The 11,855-nt window shown below is 46.5% G+C and overlaps 1 protein-coding gene across 6 annotated transcripts in view; it reads right to left on the bottom strand.

Moving 5' to 3' along the window:
• tiam2a (TIAM Rac1 associated GEF 2a) overlaps window positions 1-11,855 on the bottom strand; it is an 83,509-nt gene that overhangs the window by 2,911 nt on the left and 68,743 nt on the right. For all 6 annotated transcript variants that reach the window (XM_086181808.1, XM_086181804.1, XM_086181806.1 and 3 more), the window contains exons 16-26: window positions 9,547-9,777; window positions 8,560-8,628; window positions 7,527-7,652; window positions 6,967-7,075; window positions 3,390-3,569; window positions 3,028-3,146; window positions 2,374-2,482; window positions 1,981-2,039; window positions 1,770-1,872; window positions 1,440-1,533; window positions 229-392 (exon numbers count right to left, since the gene is read on the bottom strand). In XM_086181808.1, the coding sequence (XP_086037934.1) occupies window positions 229-392; window positions 1,440-1,533; window positions 1,770-1,872; window positions 1,981-2,039; window positions 2,374-2,482; window positions 3,028-3,146; window positions 3,390-3,569; window positions 6,967-7,075; window positions 7,527-7,652; window positions 8,560-8,628; window positions 9,547-9,777 (1,363 nt within the window). The remainder of the gene's footprint in view (window positions 1-228; window positions 393-1,439; window positions 1,534-1,769; window positions 1,873-1,980; window positions 2,040-2,373; window positions 2,483-3,027; window positions 3,147-3,389; window positions 3,570-6,966; window positions 7,076-7,526; window positions 7,653-8,559; window positions 8,629-9,546; window positions 9,778-11,855) is intronic.

Genomic DNA, 11,855 nt, shown 5'->3' with positions numbered 1-11,855 from the left:
CATCATCTGTAAAGTACATGCATACTTGCTTTACGCAGTTGATGATTTGGAGGGCCGAATGACCTTACAGGCTAAATACCAGTCAGGAAGAATCACTCCCAGTCCCATATGGATATGTTTTTATTTGGAAACCTTCCCAGGAAGCGGCGCATGGTACTAATACAAATGTCAGGGGTTGTTCATAGATCTGTGCTTCATAAAACATACAGAATCCAGCTCAGCACTCACCTAGCCTGGTGGAGGAGGAGGAGGGCGCGGCGCTGCTGCGTAGGGGGGGCAGGCGCTCTTTACAGCTCTTCTCCAGAGTACCTTCGCTTCTCACGTTCCTCCTGGCGTTCTCCCTGAGAATCGAGCGGATCACCTTGATGATGTTGACCTTGCTCTCCGGCGCGCTGAGAAGGACAGAGGTACCGTGAGCACATTGTATGTTGATTTCAGAGGCTAAATATAGACGGAGAGGATCGCTGAGAGTTCTACTGGCCCCTGCCCCCCCCTCCGCCCCAGTGAGATAATTTAATTTATTAGGCCTGATCCCAGTTAGGCAGTATGAGAGATGCCATTTTCATCACAGGCTCGCCTCAAAGTGGAAAATTTACACTGAAAAATGCTGTAAAACAGCAGCAGCAACCAGGGTTCAAGTAGAGGTCAACAGCAACGACCTCGTGTCATGTGGGAGGTTTGTCAGATTTAGAATTGGCTGAATGTAATAAAAATGACAAATTCTCCAGAAAAAGCAGACTAAATGAAACACTTTCGTGTTTTAAAGCGAGATTAAATCATCATAAAGGCCTTCTATTACACCTCAGTTTGAGTATAGAGGGACTCAAGCGGGATCACCACCCAAATATCCCAGTAATAGTTCAGTTTATATGCAGGATTTAACTGTCTGACATCACTTTTTGTTACACATGTAGCGCTGTTAGCTTAGCATAGTTTAAGAACTGATGGCTGGGGAACAGTCACAAGTCAGAAGAGAAGAAATTATCGTGACGGATTGTCTTTGTTACGTTCTTTAATAAGAATGTGAAACAGAAAGTGGGGTTTTATGGGAGTGGTGAGCTGTCGACTATTTTTGGGAGAATAAATCGCCAGGGAGCTAAAAGAAACGCTGAACAGAAGTGCTTGGCAGATAAATCACAAACCTCCCAAAAAGGTCACTCAGCCCTGTACACGTTTTTTCGAGAAAAAAAATTTGAACAATCAAGTTTTGAACTAGCTACCATGGAGGCGCGAGGCTAATTATTCCCCTCATCCTCCTCATGCTGCTAGCCACATGTGTTTCTTGCACTGTAGCATTTTAGCAATTTCGCCATCTTCCCAGATCTCTGTTACTACTTTGATTACTATCTATCTTTAAAATGTGTCACGGAAAAATATGAAATGCTACGTTTTCATCCCAGAATGAATCACTGATTGCACCTGACAGTTTAATCTCTGACCTGCTACACAGCTGGAAGACCGTCTCTGGCCTCCCTTCCACTTCAGACCTGGAGTGAACCAGCTCCCAGATGCAGCTGCTTTCCGTGCCAGTTCCTGGGAGAGCGAAGAAATAAAGGAGAGGCTTTTAATCACTCAATCCAAATATGGTTTATGGTTTCAGAAGGAGATAAGGAGGGAGGGGAGGGAGCTGAGCAGAAATGCCCGAGGAGGTGTGTGTGTGGGCTCGGAGAATGAGCTTAGGGGTGTGTGTGAGGGGAAAAAAACGATTTAGTGGATGTACTTTATGAGTGATTTAGAGGGGATGATATGGCAGCGAGCCATCCTCTTACCTGCAGTATTTCCCAGTCTGACCTGAAGCTCAGAGAGTGGGATGAGCCAGCGGAACTTGAAGGGGTCCGAATCTCCGTGAGAAAGTGCTGAGCGATGGTTGGTCTGGTCATCATGGGAGAAACGCCACATGAGAAAGTGCTGTGTCACTCTGAGACGCTATTTGTGGCATGTGAGAGTCAGTGAAGACAGCAGACATACTGTAACACTTACCATCTTCTTCTTCAGCTTGTTGTTTTCCCTGTAGACCAATATCACCGCTTTCTTGAACACTGGAGAGAGACAGAGAACACAAATATCTAAGTTTTGACTATGAATGCCTCCTGGGGAAAGCTGACTGAAGGAGAACAACCCACAGAGGTATTTTAGACGCCAGCTTGAAGCCTTAAAGCATATATCAGCGCTATACTGTAGCTACGTTCACTGAGTAGTGATGCGGTACCACTCCAGCAAACCCGATACACCTCGGCGTGGACACCTAACATTACATTATAGAAATAACAAGAAACATCATTAGATTTCAAACTGTACTGAATCGTAGCTGAGAGCCCGCCCCCCCGCCCCCCCCCCCACCTTCATATGGCAGCAACAACGCTGCAGACTCACCAAACACGGTCATCTCGGGGTCTTTTCTCATGCGGCCCAACGATGGATGAGGGTTGAGCCAAACCACTGTGGAATGCAGAAGAAATTCTCCCATCGAGATCTCTGTGACCTGAAGGACACGAGAGAGAGAGAGAGAGAGAGAGTGAGCGAGAGAGAGAGTGAGTGAGTGAGAGAGAGAGTGAGTGAGTGAGTGAGTGAGAGCGAGCGAGAGAGAAGAATGACAAACTCGACTTTTGGCTTTTTTGATGCAGAGCGCTGCTGCATGAGACGCATACAGATGCCAGCTCCAACAAACAACTGTTTGTACACAACGGCTGATCTTCATCTGAAAGCTGTTTAAACACATGAGTTTTACAGTACCCAAGACTACATTATTTAACATTCACTTTGAATATTTATACTGCAGTGGTTACCAACTAAATATTCTATCAATTTGTAAATGTATTCAATCCCCAGAGGCGGTACACAGAAGGCGGCGTAAACAGCAGAAGCTGCTCCGCTGTGATGTGCTGATAGCCTGCTGAAGTAGTTCAAACCGATTCTTTAAATGTAACTTTTAGCTTTGTACGAGAAGCTCTGTCCGATAACGCGTTACCATGGCAGCAGATGTACGTACTCTGCCTGGTGAATCTGGTCATCAGAATATGCGTCTACCTCTTTATCATGGCCGGTTTGCTCGGCGACGAGTTGATCAAAGACGGCGCCGTAATCCTCGTAGATCTTCTGCATCTCATTGATGTGACTGGCCACCTTCTCCATGGCTTTGAGAGCCTCTGCAGAGGCAGCGACAGAACAAATGGATCAACTCTCGAGTGTTTGTGTGTGCCGTTGGGGTTGCAGCAGCAGATTTTTCATGCATATTGTGTGCGTGTGTGTAGGTGCATCATGTATGCGTTTCTTTGATGCCGTCTGTACATTTGCCACTTGATGTTCTGATATACGACAGCGAGACAACATGAAGTGACAAGTGTTTGTGCACGTGTGTAAGTGTGTGTTGTGTGCATGTGCGTTCTTACCAGTCAGGTGGTAGTGCTCCTCGCTGTCAGCGTCGGTGAGAGACACCAGTTCCTTGAGCAACAGGGGGTACTTGAGGACCCTCTGCACTGGTTTAATCAGGTAAGACTCCAGGGTGGATGAGTGCTGCTTGGTGGGGTTCCTCGCATCCAGGAATTCCTTAAAGGCCTGATCCGTCTTAGCTGGAAAAAAACCCACACGTGTTGAGTTCATATGGAGTTGCTATCTTTGTTTGTGTCTTACTCCTCACTGCTTTAGGATCCCTGTAAGGTCCTCGCACAGTGCAGCTGAACCCAGATGGGACAAAGATACACTTGTTAACTCTCCTCTAGCACCCAGTGCAGAATCATGGTGCAAAAACATGTGTCCAGCAGGGGGTAGTGTCGGCCCTCCTCAACCTACCACGACCGCTGCAGCCGTCAGGTCTCGACGATTACAGTACTTAAGTAACACAAAGACAACATCATGGCACAGACACAGAAGAAAAACACTGTCTGGGCAAAGCCACTGGAGGTTATGTGACAAGCTCAGGTTCTTAGTGAGTATGCAAAACATGAAGCATGGATTCTTTCTCTCTCTCTCTCTCTTTTTTTTTTTTTGCCAAGAATGCATTAACAACTAGATCCTTAAATCCGCTGCTGCCAAAATTTAGCCATGGGTTGCGGTCATACAGCAGAAAAAAAGTGTCCAGAATCAGAATCCTTTACGACTCAGTTCAGTTCCATTCCTGAACAACGTGAACAGCAGGTATCACACCGGGTCTGATCTCTTCGTCTGATTCAGGAACCCATGTGGAAGAGGTGCCGTATCCAATTGAAGGTTTGAGTTTTTGTTTGAGACGTGACTCCCGATCACCACTTGTCATCATTCTGTACTGCAAGAGTCACTCTAAAGCTGAGGTGACTGCACTTCTTCCCTCAGAGGGTCGACACTCAAACTAAATGTGGGCCGCAGGCCAAAGAGGAAACACATAAGTGTTGTTTAAATGCCTTTTGTGGGGTCGTAACCTAACAGGTCTGAGCTTGAGAACTACAAACGGGTGAACAGAGTAACAGAGGAAAATGGTTGTAGTCCTGACAAAATGTTTATAGAGGCTTGAAGCGAAGTTACAAAAGCTTGAGAATCAAACAATTAACGAACAATAAGTGTGAAGTCCTGTTATTGTTCTACGGTGTATTTGGGCTCTCGCATGGATGTGGAATCTAATGCTGGGTTAGATTTCTAAGGTCGCCTTAATGACTGAAGACAGAAGACGCGGCTGGTCGCTCTCTGCACCACCGAGAGGTGGATCAAAACATTCAGTTCACAACAGCTGACAGACGTGAATGAGCCACGTGATTGAAAGATATTCTGTGACTTTTAATTTCCTATTTAAGAGATCATTTGATATTAAAATGCAGCAGAAATCACACTGCAGCGAATGTGCGCGGGGATTTCTATTTTCTAAGGCGACGCTTCATTATCAGATCTTAGCAGCTCAGGGCAGCAGCTTTGACGCGACGCTTAACAAAGAGCTTCAAACTCTGTTTCAAACATCAGAATGACACGTGAAGTTTAAGTGAGCGCTTGGAATTCTGCCATATCAATACAGTATATATGTGGGCACAGATGTAGGAGGGAGGCCACACGTTGACTCTCTCTCCTTCACTCTTTTGTCGGCTTGAAATCTAAACAGTTGCCATATCAGCGCAGTTGTAGTTTTCTCTGAGACCATCTATGGCATGCCTTGTCATCACCCTGAGAAACACTTTCTAGTAAACAAAACATCCGCTGTACGCATCTTCCCACCTCTCCTTCATGTTTCCGCTTTGACTTGGCAGTAAATTGCACACAGCCTGTCAAGACTTTTCTGCACCAGTTTGTAGATTTTCTTGTGATGAATAAATGCAGTTTCTTCAAGTTGTGGCTCTTGTGGTTATAACATCGTCTTTCAGTGTTGGCAGAGGTTGATTTATTTTCTAATGTGGTGAAAAAGATCAAGACACTGCTTTGTTTATGCCAAAGCCATCAGCGCAGTGTAAATTGGCAGTTATAATACCGAAAGAGTCTTCTGTAAAGGTGGTGACATTTTCCCTGAGCAGTATGCTTCCCCAGTGCCTACTGAGGGGGGCCATTAAAGTATTAATTATAGCGCTCCCAGCTGCAGACAGGCAGCCGCATCGACACCTCCCAGAGTAATTGGCAGGCAATTAACGAGTCGACAAATAAACAGAGAAACTAAGGCAACCCGGGGCCCTTGGCATGGTGGGAGAGGGAGGGCGAGAGGGAGGGGGCGATGAAGATGGCAGAGACGGACATATAATTACTTCAAGGGCTGACACACACCCACAGATTTCTGCCGTGTGTCCTCGGATCAGCTGCTTGTGACCAGGCTGTGATGGGAGTTGTGCATCACGCTGAGACAACTATCCACACCGTGTGACCGTCTTCTTCCTCTCTTATCGGTACTCTTCAATTATTCAGCTCATGTTGTTCTAATAACAGCTCTGCACCCTACTATTCAAGGCTCTGGTTAAAGAATAGAGGCTGTGAACCTTGTGAATATGGTTGTTTGAGTCTGGCGTCTTTCTTTTATCACTGTTGATCATAAGAATCAGACCCGTATTCATACTTTGTCTCTAATTATTTCAGAAAATCTATTTGTGGGATTAAACATCTCAGCCTTCTAGTTTTTGCTTTTCCTCAAAGGGTGGACAAAAGTCTTTTTCAAGCTGGATTGTGATCTCATATGTAATCAAACATTGTTTCTTCCATGTTCGGTTCATTACCATAATCTATGCGCGACTCAAGACTCCTCCAGGTGATTCTGACCCATCAGAGACCTGTCTAATCTTATTAAATATCCATCCTGCTGCTAACTTGGAGGGAGATCCCACGCAGTTCCACTAATGGGGCTGATTTATTGTGGAGCACAGGGGCACAACTTGCTCCCTCCCACCCCCCCCAGCTGGAGAGCAAGCAAACCTTCTAACACCTCTCTCTGTAGCAGGTACACTTCTCCCTGAACCATGCAAGGTTCTCTGTGAACTGAGTATGGTTCTCTATGAAATGAGCACAGTTCTCTCGGTGCTGTGAGAACCGTGCTCAGCACAGTGTTGGTTATCTCCGTAGGGTTCCGTCTGTGGTGTGTATGGTTCTTACCATACAGTGTAGGATTCCCTGCACCACGTACTGGTTCTCTCTGCAGCGGGCGGCTCTACTCTATTGCTCCAGAAGGACCAGCATCTTAGCGGGCATCGTTTTTATTAAAACCTCAGGCAAAATCACGTTTCTTCGGTTGTCAAGGTCACACTCAGCATATGCAAGGTCATCGTTACATCTGTCTGTCAAACTGATATCGTCTCACAGTGTTTTGAAAATGATGAAATGAAAACTAGACCCAGTGGTATTTATATTTGTGTGGACCTCGGCGTGATGCTGGAGACGCATCAATCATCCCTCCTTCATCCTCTGTTCCTCTCTGCGACATTTACTGACACACACAGTGCTTTGTTTTCCAACCTTCAACAGCGGGTACAACAGAGTGCAGGGTATTTCGGATCATGCATATTTACAGACATATTTGCTGATATGTAGTACCTCTCTCCAGGACCTTCTGGACTTTGATGTGGTTGGCACAGAAGCCGCTGTAGAGCTTGAAGTGATCGGCGTAGTAGAGGAAGGAACCCCCCAGAGAAAACAGCAGCTTCTGTGAGAGAAATAGGGAGGTAGTCGGTGAGTGCTGCCCACAGATGGAGAGCGTGACACCACACAATGTCTACAGAGACAAGATGAAAGAGTGTGAACATGTGAAGTCGTGACCGGACCACTCTGTCTTGCCTCTCTTGGGAGACGATTCCAACGCCCCCTCTGTCCTCTCCCTCTCACCTAACCTTGAGGACGCGAGCTTTCAGCAGCGCCAAATCCAACCAGTCAACCACCAACTCGATCGATAGACCCCCCACCTTGTCAAGTCAAGCCTGTAAATCAGCCTGCAACGCTTCTGTTACGCCGACTCCAATATTTATAACCCTTGAGATCTTATAAAGGTTGCTAAAATGATCCGAATGTTGTAGTTTATCTATACTCATCAGGAAATCTATACTGGATCTCTGGCTATATATTCAACTGTGTGACATGTTGGTGTTCCTGAGTCTGACCTTGAACTGTGAGGGGGTCTCAAGGGTACTGAAGTCAGGAGAGGAGGCGATTCTCTCCTCCAGCGTCTGCAGGAATACCCTCTGGAACTCCAACATCTCTGGAAGACTGCCAAACAGACTCTCCATCTGCAAAGTGATAAGGAATTGAGTCTTGGGAAAATGCAAACAAAGAAGCAAAGAAAGCAGGGAATTGCGATTAAAGAGATGGAAAGAGGAGTAGAGGGTGAAGGAATATGAGGCTATGCGGGCAAAAAAAAGAAGAAAAAAAAAGCTAAGATAGCTTGTAATTCATAACAGTCAGTCAGACAGGCTCCCTGGAGTGTTATAAAACCTCGACTCGGATGGCGCCATCACTTACAAGAGCACTTAGAAACAAGCTCTGCTAGAAATGCAACACACAAACTTAGCCTTTCTGAACACACCTTCTCTATCACACACAGGGTCAACACTTTTCTTCATTAAAAGCCGTTTGAGGGCTAACATGCCCCCCTCCACTTTGTGTCTGGGCACGTCTTGCTGTCCCTTAATGGCCTTTTAATTTGCCTTAGTGCTCAGTGGCCTATCGACTGGTGCGTCTTGGGAGAGACATCCTGTGTTTGAGGTCAAGCCTTGCATAGCGATGAGTGCAGCACTGGAAAGTGCAACACTAAGGTCATTAGCATGCTGCAGCGAAGTACACGCTGTCACGGACACACAGCGATGAGTTTAAAGTGTCTGATGTGAAGACAAGTCACACTTTCGCAATGATCGAGGTGGAGGCAAATCCATAGACAGTGATGCTGGGGTGTGAGAGTCAGGGTTCAATACTGGAAAGGTGGGCTTCCTCTTGAAGAGCCCCTCTGGGATGCTGGGAGGTGTATGTGTGTGTGTTGGGGGGAATGCTAATTACCTCCAGGCAGTCACAGTGAGGGCAATTCAGCCTAGCTGTGTTCATCTATGTCACCTCTAGATAATAAACTCTCATGTTATTCAGTCTCGACACCTCATGACATGCTTGCCTCTCATGATCTTTGTGGACAAACACACCACCCACCTCGTCCAGTGTGAGGAAGGTTTCGTTCTGCAGGGGTTTCAGGTAGATCTCGAACAGACATGCCAGGTCCTGCACAGAAGAGCCAGAACAGACAGGTCAGCAAGAGGGAATCAAACTGAATGTTATCCTTTAACCCACTTGTCATTTAAAACTCCTTTCATCTTCAGATCAATCCACAGTTCTCCCTTTTATAACCTTTGCATCTCTCCCTCCCTCCCACAGACCCCCCCCCCCACACACACACACACACACACGCACACACCTCCCCATCCCTGCCCCAACTCCTTTAATGTGGTTTTAGCTTGTCTCAGTATCAGTGGGGATATTCTCATTAGGTTGATTTATGAGCTTCCTCCTCTTCATCCCCTCCCAAAGCTACATTGGGCTCTGTAAAGCAGCCTACGGTGCATAGATATGGGCTAACGGGCCCACGCCAATGCATACTGGAGAGACAATCTGCTTGCTCAATTACAAATCAGCAGCAAGCTGAAGAAGAGGGCTGCATGGGGATGGAAACTCGTGAAAAAATGAGGAGATGAAGGAGAAAAGAAAAATTGTCAGGCAAGAGGAGCGGTGCAGAGACGGGAAGATCATGAACGCGGGGCTTAAGTGAGCATCTGGGAGGAAAAGGTCGCACTGGAAAACAAGGAGACGACGGAACGAAAGACAAATAAGGCTCCAGAGAGGAGGCGGAGCTTTGACTTCACATGTGACACAACAATCTTTCACAGATCATGCATCAGGAAGATTAAAAGACCTGGTGTTCCACATCAGCTGCTTGATGCGAGTGAATACTTTGACAAACAGAATTTTTTTTTTTAAATTTTAAATTCAAGATGTTTTTATTTTCGGATTACTTTTCTGGACAGAGACGGTCTCACATCTGTTTTCACACTCGCTGAGTCACTATATTTTGTTTGTTGCAAGCATTTTTTTAAAGTCTGTTGAATCGGTCATTTGCGTTAGCTTCCTTGGGGGAACTCTCACCTTGACATAGGACTTCTCTGTGTCCACCAGCTCCTGAATGACCTTGCGTAACCTCTCAGTGCCACTCATGTGTTTGGGGCAGGGCCTGAGCAGAGCAGCCTCACCCCTGGAGCCCGACTCCCCTCCTCCTTGCTTCACTGGTGGCTCCTTTGCATCATTCATCAGACCCCCAGAAGCTGAGCACGCCCCCTCCTGGAAGGACTGGTAGAGAGTGCATACTGTGTCCACACTCTGCAGGGGGTGACAGAGAGAGAGGAGGGAATTAAGGCTGAGCAGTACACACACACACACACACACACACATACACAAACACAGGCATCTGCACACAAACATTCAGTAGTCAATTTAAAAAAAAAAAAACAACCTCTCTTACCTCCCTCATTTAACCGTTCACCACCACTAATGACTCCACACTATATAAAATAATGATGTATGTAGCTCGACGCGTGCAGGGCCGGTATTCTCCTGAGGATGCTCCACCTGGTGATTTAGCAATGCACTGCATGCTAATTGGCTTTGCATCAAAGACTTTGCAAAGCATCTTTCAGAATAGCCACATAGCATAATAGTACATTACACTATTCTTCTAAATCCGTCATCGACATTTACGCGGCTCTCTGTCACATTAACTGGAGAGACTGAGACCCCTGTGGGTCCTGAGTGGTCTTTTATTCATTTGCGGTAGTTTGTTTTGGCCTCGTCCAAACTTAACTGCTACAATCTCAACTGGGTATCATGTTCTCCTGCCTGCTTTGTACTGCTTTGACTGGTGGATCCCCATGAAGCACTCAGCATCTCACCACTTATAGAGGTGTTCAATGGCAATAGATAATCCGGCATTACTTTATATTGAACCGCATTGCCTGGGGTGGAGAAATTAACATCCGCCGTAGGCACCATGCTGGGAAGTCTTGCCTCTGGCGGGTACGTTTTTGTAGTCTGTGAGCAACTGTGGCAGAAAATGAGGCAATATCAGACTGTGTTCTGTTCCCCGAGACATAAAAAAGAGGAGGGAAGGAAAATAATTCCCTCTACATTACACAGTGGCTGACACTGTTTTGCCATTACAGTAAGTGCTTTTCAAGTACTACGTCAAATGTACGTAAACTTGATCAGAATTCATCAGAGTTTCTTACACTGACAAGCTGTTCGAGCACAACGTTTCATCAACGGCACGCAGGCTGGCTTAACTGCAGTGTGCACACCATCAATTACTGATTTCTACGCTGGAATGGCATCATGATTTTAAATATCACAAAGACCATCGAGCATGTATTGATAGCTGGTGTGCTGCGTGATGGATGACAGTGGTGGAGCCGGAACCACCAGCGCTTCTCTCAGTTCTCAGAGATGCAGGTTGCTCTGGTAACCTGATGGTTCCAATCGGCTGCACAGTGGGACGGCCACCATGCCAGGGAAAGCAGCTGCTCAGCAATATCCAAGCTCCCTTGTGTGTGTGTGTGTGTGTGTGTGTGTGTGTGTGTGCGTTGCTTTCTAAAATATTGCATGAGCCAGCATTCCAACTAAACACTGTACTGCAACACACATAGATCGATACACCCTTCAGTCTGACACTGCAGACATCAATGCACATGCACACACACTTTGAGTGTGTGTGAGAGCTCATCTAAGTCAGTCAGCTCAGATACTGGTGTCAGCTTTAACCAGACTCCCGCACGTGCGCGCGCGCACACACACACACACACACACACACACACACACACACACACACACACACACACACCAACCTTCACCAGGGAGCCCACAGACAATCAGGGCATCCATCAATAAGCCTGCAGCTCATCAGCTAACTCATTATTGCATGGTCACTCCAGAGATGGTGCTCCAAAAGCTGCAGTATAGACTGTGCATGTCTGCGACCGAGAGAAAGAAAGAGAGAAGAGACAGACAAAAGGGGGGGAATGCTGCCTCATGTCCTCTATGTATGTCTGGGCTAAGCCTCTTTCAAGTGTTCTACCGCCCACAGCAACGCTCCACTCTGGAGCCCTTTGAATGTGGGCTGATAATTATGAGGGGACTTAACGTCTCCCTGTCTGCTGGCGGGGGGACCAATACTCATAAACACATGCATATACTACAAATGGACATACCAGTACACGCGAACGCGCACACACACACACACACACACACACACACACACACACACACACACACACACACACAATGAGTCATTTGCTCCATTTATAGGCTCAATAACACTTAAATGTCTGCATATGAGGCTGCACAGCTGCAGATTGAGCTTAATGCGAATGTCATCATGCTAACACGCACATGAGTGATTGCTAATG

This window comes from Aulostomus chinensis, chromosome 17 (assembly GCF_037954235.1).
Source record: "Aulostomus chinensis isolate RoL2024-O1b breed Wild chromosome 17, RoL_Achi_v1.0, whole genome shotgun sequence".
NCBI classification, from domain to species: domain Eukaryota; kingdom Metazoa; phylum Chordata; class Actinopteri; order Syngnathiformes; family Aulostomidae; genus Aulostomus; species Aulostomus chinensis.
The sequence above is the reverse complement of the archived record's forward strand: the minus strand, read 5'-3'. Positions and strand labels throughout refer to the sequence as shown.